Genomic DNA, 7196 nt, shown 5'->3' with positions numbered 1-7196 from the left:
GAGGAAGATGGTTTTGCTGTTCTCTGATGCTGCGTAGATTAAATATGTTTGCAGTTCCCCTTAATAATCCCCCTCCCAAGCCACATCCACACAAACATGATATGTAGTCCCAAAGGAAAAGCAATGCAGGAGAAGGGGCCAGGGCCACGGTGCAGGTTCTGAGGATGCAGGTGCAGGTCTCCCTTCTACGGCCCCTGTGCGTCCACTTCTGGGAATCCCTCAGGACTGAACAGCACAATCAGCGAAGAGTCTGCTGAGGTTCACTTCTGAGTAGCCACTTTGGGACAAGAACCGCTCTGCTGTGTTCTTGAGTTTTCTATAGTCCTGAAGAACTTTGGGAGTAAAAAACTGCTTCTTCAATTTATCTTTCTCATGATCGGTAATAAGTTTCTCCAGTGCACACTCCGCATCAAAAATGTACCGGTAAAAGCACAGCTGGGTGTACAGGGACTTGTCAGAATACTCTGGTCGAAGTGTAGCTTTCATGCAGACTTGGCAAAGAGGTCCATTTCGGGAGAACTGAAGGGGAAGGTGCCGAGTTTGATTTTGACATGTGGGCTCCTCACAAATCAACCAGCCTTCGTAGTATTTTTTAATGCAACGCCTAATGTCCATGATCAATTTGTTGCTCAGCTGTACCATAAAGTTCAGAGGCGAGGCCTTACAAGTGATGTTGCTGCAACGATACAAGCTGGGTTCCATATCGATTCCCGAACCATCAAAGACACTATCATAAATATTCTCGGTTCTGCATGTAGGGCATGGACACGTGAACCTTTCGCAGTCCCTGTACTTCTCTTCATCCGTGAGTTGTGCTGGGCCACCAAGAAGGGCATCATTCTCTTCATCTTTATGATAATGACGAACTCGAAACTGGGTGGGGTCAAGTCCTAACCATGTTGCAATGAGGACAGCGTCAATTCCATCTATTGGCTCACAGATTCGAGCCACGACTGGGTGGATCTGCTGGGCCAGGTAATACTGGGTGTCAATGCTTAAATTGTCCTGCTTCTGCAGCTGCTCGAGTGCATAGGCCCTCTGACCCGCACTGAGGTTTGACCCATCCTGACAGATGACATACGACACAGTATCTCCAGCTTTCACTTTTCTGCCTCCTTGAGAATTTATCGAGAGGGCAACATGCACAAGAGGTAGGCTTTTTTTATCAGGGTAATCCTGGGGATCCTTTGTCAACGCCTTGCTAATTTCAAACAGGCTCACTGGGACACTGCCATTTAGCACATTTTCTCCAATTTCTATTAACCTCTTCTGAATGTTTTCCACTATAATGTCCCGGCTTTGATCTGAAAGAATCTGGCCAATGACAAAGTTTCCAGTGTCTTTAGCAAGATCACACCAATCTCTTCTAACTATATCTAATCCTTTCACCTCCTGTTTGGTGATGTAATTCCCATCCGATGTTGGCTCAACAACCAGAGCAGCATACTTCTTTTTCTTCAGCAGTAGCAGAGATTTGAAAATACCATCAATGTCTATTTCAAGCAGTTTGTACAACTTATTCACTTCACTTTTCACCTTGTTTCCCAATTTAAACACTTCTTCCAGATTGATGCTATTGGTGTTGATCATAATTGAATCTGTATCTCCATAAATAACTTCAAGATTCATCTTCTGCACCATCTCTTTCGTATGCATCAAAATCTCCCTTCCTTTGTATGTCACCAAAGCAGCCAGTGGTTTTGCGTAAAATCTGCTGTAGGAAAATCCCAGGCAGCCGTACACACTGTTTGCCATGAGCTTCAAAGCCTTCTGTCGAATGTCATACTGAAGAACAAGGTCTGGATTTAAATCTTGCTGTTTCATTAGTTGTTTCACTTGTCTTCTCCGCTCTACCAGTTTCCAGATCTCTCTGGGCAAAATACCCATTTCCAAGCTGGGATCTGGCAGCTCGGGGATCTGTTCTTGTTCTCCATCCTCTGAAACTTTCTGTGTCTCTGAAGCAACTCTTTGCACTGTTGTAAAACAAATGTTGAATTCCTGAATGATGGAAGGATACAAACTGTTGAAGTCCAGAAGCAAAATGAACTTATCATAAAAACCAACTTTGGGGTCCAATACCAAGCCTCCAGAATAAGCTGCTTTCTTACGTCCCTTTTTGTATTTACTGGTATCTCCATCGACATCTTCATCTTCATCTCCCAGTTTTTGCTGAGGCTTTCTGAAAATCTGCTTGTCCGGCACAATATAGTTGTTTTCATAAAATGCATGAAGCAACAAGAACTCATTACGCTCGGATCGTCCACCCATCAGCGTCCTAGACATAATGTTCCCAGCAATGTTAGTGATCTGCAAAGCTAATGGAAGAACATTTAGCTCACACATGATCTGCAAAATGAACCTGGCATCCTTCCAGGTGTGTTCCAACAGGTCCAACAGATGAGAAGAGTCACTGTACATATTTCGTATATTTTCCATTGGGATTACAACCCTTTCAATTTTCAGAATCTGATGAACAAGCTCAGACAAATGGTAGCTTTTACAACGAATCAATTCCTTTGCCGAAACTTCCACATCACAAATCATTCGGCCACAGGTGGCATTTCTTTCACCAAATCCACTCCTGCCCCCAAGCTGTGGCATGTTGGATCGCTTCAGCTGACCAATCTTGGACCAGTAAGGAACTTTGCACACATTAATTCTCTGCAGTAGCACTTCCAGTCCAAACCCATAAATATTATGACCCACAATGATATCAGGATCAATTTTGTGAACTTTTGCAAGGAAAAAACCTAGCAGTGTTCTTTCTGTTGCAGCAACCTCAACCTTCACATTCTTTTCCTTAATGCTTTCTTTGAAATCATATGGAAAAATACAATCCTTTGGTTTAGACACAACACAAAAATGTGACTGAAAGGGAAGCTGTGGGGGTGCTTTATCTAATGCAAACTTACGATGGACCAACGCTGCCACAGCAATAATCTCATTTTCATGTGTCTTTGCATTCTGCATTGTCTTCATGCTCAAAGACATGACCACAAGTGGAGGAGGACCAACATCCTTAACCACGTTCACCAGGTCAGGTTTCGAGGCCACTGCCTCAAATTTACACCAACTGATTGGCTGATTCAGGAGCTGTGGATTTTTTACTTCGAGCCAACAAGGTCCTTTTATCTTTCTGTTCATCAAGAACAGTTCCAAGCTGGATGTGTTGGTCCCAAATACATGAGAAAACGTTTCTCCTTTCAAATTCTGAGGAAGCTGTGGCATTTCAGCTGAGTATCTAACTTCCAAGTACTCAGATTTCTCTGGAACATCAGGTATCTCAAAAGCATAGCTCTTTTCCACTGCCTTGGACTTGAATTTCATAATCTTATATTTTGCTGCTACTTTCTCATCAAATTCATCATAAACATACTTCATTCTAACTGGAATTCCATTTTCTTTCCCTGTATTTAGATCAATTCTCGCTTCACGGGGGAGGAAGTAGAGCATTCGCTCAATGTTTTTCACCATGACACAACAGCTCACGTGGGTTTCAGCCAATTCGATCCAAACTTTGCCAAACAGAAATACCACACCTGGCTGGCTGTACGGATCTTCATAAGCATCCAGCCAATAAAACTGAAATACCTGTTCCTCATCTGCCCCTTTTACCAGTGGGAGGTGACTGGAATCCACTTGAAGTTCCGGGGCTGAGAAACTGCTGTCATCCTCCTGATCAAAGTCCCAACAAGACATATCTGGGAGAGAACTTGCTGAGTAGGATGTGGTCCCTTTCCCAGGATCTGCCTCCTGTTTCGCCCCCTCTGCTGGCTCCCTCTCTTGGTCCGAAGTCTTGGCAGCCACAGGCTCCACGTCCACATCCTCAGCTTCCATGGGCTCATCAAAGTCGCCATCTTCAAAATCCATTGGCCCTGACTCCTCCTGCTTGTCATCTGCACACAATGCCGGCGCCGACACTCCAGCGAATCCGGCACATTTAAAAGGCGCAGGCATTAATGAAGTCTCCTTCCTTGAGACCGGGGAAGCGGTTTTTCCTGAAGGAGCTGCCCGGGGAGTGTGCACAGAGAAAGGATTCAGCGCAGCACCAGTGGATCTTTTCTTCTTCGGTATTATTACAGGTGGTGGAGTTTTTTGAGGTGTCTCAGTGTTCAGATCCTGTAGAATGTCACCTAGCAGATCATCCTTGGACAAGTCGACAGCTTTATCTGCGGTTTTTCTCCCAGCACTGGCAATGAACACTGACTTGATATTGTTAGGTTTTATCACTGAAGCCTTCTTGACATTCCTCTTGTCTTTGTTCCGTGCTTTATCACTTTTTCCTTTCTCATGGGAAACATGGGCAACGTCTTCAAGGTCATCATCAAAAATCTCTCGGCCATCCTCCACATAGCCAATACCAGCGTCATCCACGATCCAGTCATCATCCTGGCGGGCCTGGACCAGCCTTGAATACTGTTCCTCGTCAACTTCTTCATAAACACTTGCGAAGTCCTCTACTTCATATGTATACTTCTCACCAGCTTTAGCCTTTTTCAGTGTTTCCAGAGCTTCCTGTCGCCCTTTCTTTGATTTCTTCTCTCTCCGGGATCGAGAAGCTACAAAACTCCCTGAATCTGACACAGCACTCACCCCCAGCTCGCAGTCATCGCCGCGCACGGCGGCCATGGTCCCGGAGTCTCCCAATTCCGCGCCAACCAGCCCGAAACTGGTGCGGGGGGCGAGACAGGCGCCGTGCAGAAAGCTAATCAGTGGCTCCGGAGGCTGCGGACTTCTGCCGAGAAGGCCACTGACGTGCCGTGCCGTGACGTGCCGTGATGTGTCGTGCCGTGCCGCGCTGTGCCGTGCCGCGCCGGGCCCCACCCCCGGCCTTCCCTTAGATTGCGTATTTTAAAATTATTTTATGCCATTTGAGAAGACACATTTAACAATCTTTCTCTGATGATAGCTCAGATTTGAGTTTCTTCCAGAAGTGTTTCTTATGTAGTCCCAATTTGTTTTTTTGACTAAATTCCACGATACGTTATAATTTTCTATGAAAGAAGAATAATTCTCCCCAACATTCGAGAAATCATTGAAAGGAGCAAATTAGAACTTTAGAGAACAATAATGTTTCTAGCATCTCCCTTGAAAAAAACGTTAAATCATTACCAATTGCTTATTTTTTATTTATTCTTAGATTGGTGTGAACCCTTTACTTATTCTCTTCCTAGTCATAATTCTTCTCCTCATTTTGAGTTTAAATACAGCAAGAGGGCTCAAGTAACCACTCGAGTTTACAATTTTAGGGTTCCTAAGTGATGGACAGGATTTGGATGATTGCAGCATTTAGGAAAAGTGTGGGAAAATGCGAGACATCTACTATTTTATACAAAATACAATTTACTTTCAATTCACAAGAATGGTAATTAATAACTTTCAATTTTTAATATTTACCATGTGCCAATACTGGACTAGTACTTCAAATATGTTATGCTACTTAACCCTGATAATAGTTTTACAAAGCAGGGACCTTCATTTTACCGATTTGCAAAAGGATGATAACTAGCTCACCTAAGATCATACATGATAAATCACAAAGCCAGGCTTAAAAGCCCCATCTTACTGACAGGTCTTAAGTGTCATTGTTCATCACTCTTGCATGAGTTAGGTATAAAAAGAACAGTGACCCAAATCAGGGTACATATGACCAAAAATTGAGTGTTTATTATCTTTGGGAGCATAGAATTTTATTTCTTGCTCAAAACTCTGTTATCTAAGTTGTATGAGGTTTGAAACATTATGAACATGGTAAAAGAATTCAGTAGCGGAACTAGTATCAGATCTTTATTTGACTGGTTACATAACAATTATCCCTCACTCTTCTCATATAGCCATGGGATCCAAGAAACAATAACTTAGTTAAATGGTAGACGGGACAATAGACTTTCCAATCCTGAGTCATATTCTCATTTAATTACTAAAATAAAAAATATACTTTTTTCTTGCATAGAAAGTTACTCCAACGTAAATGCAACAAAGTATATATTGGCGTGAACTATAGTTTTTAGAGACCATACACTTTAGATTCTCATATCTGATGCCATTTATCTGGTTTACTAATTTCAGAACCAAGTCATTAATGATTTGAGACTCTAGAATGCATTCACCACTGAACCAGAGCAAAAAGAAGTAAAACAAACATCAGCAGAAATGTCAGCGATATTAATGTGTCTTTTTAAATCTCTGTAGTTGCTGACCTAGTTTTAATTGATAGTACATGATGCTAAGAAAAGAGAATTTGTGGCCTGAATAGGAGAAAACATTCTCTACAAAGCTATGAAGACAGAATCACTTAAATCCAATGTTCCATTTTTGACTTGCTGCATAAGATAATTAAAAAAAAACTAAGTAAAGTGTAATATAAACAATTCTGCACTGACTTTGTATAGTGTCTGGTACACTATATGCAGTCAGTACTATATGCTCTTTTGATAATTGCTTTTGTATAGAAATGATTTTACCTATCTTTGTATGTACCTAGGACTTCCTCAACTAGAATCAGAAATCAGCCTGAAAATTACTTTTTTAGCTATGCCTTCCCCTACCCTCCTATGTAAAGTAACTAAGACTATCTCTGTTATTCTCTGAAATGGCACCATGAGTTGGCCACCTGGCACGTCCCAAATTTTCACCTATTAATTTTTTTCCCTGTTTATTGTATGTCTCTTCCACTAGAATCTAAATCCATCGCTTGCACACAACAGGCTAGTAATACGTATTTGCTAAATAAGTGCTATTGGGTAATTATTTATTTGCACTGTATGTAGGCTACTTGTGTCCTCAGACCTCTAGAGTCTCATGGATAAGAAACAAACAGATACTCTAAAGCAAGTGTCACCATTTTTAAAGGTTCATTTTCTGTCTATTATTTCACCTGGCATTTCTGGATGGTTCTAATAGATAGTACTATATGCTTCTTACTCACCAACACCATGGATCATGTAAGTTTAGCTTACCACTGGACTTTCAATTCTATTTTTCAATGAAAGTTTAATTGATCAATTTTATTAATGAGCTTACTCTGTTTCCACTGTATTACTATCTCTAGATGAACATATTTAAAATTGTTTCCAAGAATAGATCTTACAGTGTTAATAGATACTAAGGATAGCAGAGGAAACTGAAATTCCCAGTGAAATTCACAGAGGACAAGCAGTTCCACTTGACTGAAATCCTCCAAAATCATTGTTAGC

At 41.7% G+C, this 7196-nt stretch overlaps 1 protein-coding gene across 2 annotated transcripts; it reads right to left on the bottom strand.

Moving 5' to 3' along the window:
- Window positions 1–219: 219 nt before the first annotated feature.
- On the bottom strand, window positions 220–4629 carry LOC130849312 (DNA polymerase alpha catalytic subunit-like). Of its 2 annotated transcripts, XM_057728117.1 has the most exons (2): window positions 3317–4629; window positions 220–3241 (listed from the first exon to the last, which is right to left on the bottom strand). In XM_057728117.1, the coding sequence occupies exons 1-2, from the start codon at window positions 4627–4629 to the stop codon at window positions 220–222; spliced, it is 4335 nt and encodes a 1444-aa protein (XP_057584100.1). The 2 variants fall into 2 exon arrangements, with proteins under 2 accessions (XP_057584100.1, XP_057584099.1); XM_057728116.1 differs by having other exon boundaries at window positions 220–4629.
- Window positions 4630–7196: the final 2567 nt, after the last annotated feature.

The sequence above is a fragment of the Hippopotamus amphibius genome, chromosome 3 (assembly GCF_030028045.1).
Source record: "Hippopotamus amphibius kiboko isolate mHipAmp2 chromosome 3, mHipAmp2.hap2, whole genome shotgun sequence".
NCBI classification, from domain to species: Eukaryota; Metazoa; Chordata; class Mammalia; order Artiodactyla; family Hippopotamidae; genus Hippopotamus; species Hippopotamus amphibius.
This window is presented reverse-complemented; position numbering and strand designations above follow the sequence as displayed.

Excerpts from the sequence above, each read along its gene's own strand:
- LOC130849312 (XM_057728116.1), bottom strand. The coding sequence starts at position 4,629 with ATGGCCGCCGTGCGCGGCGATGACTGCGAGCTGGGGGTGAGTGCTGTG.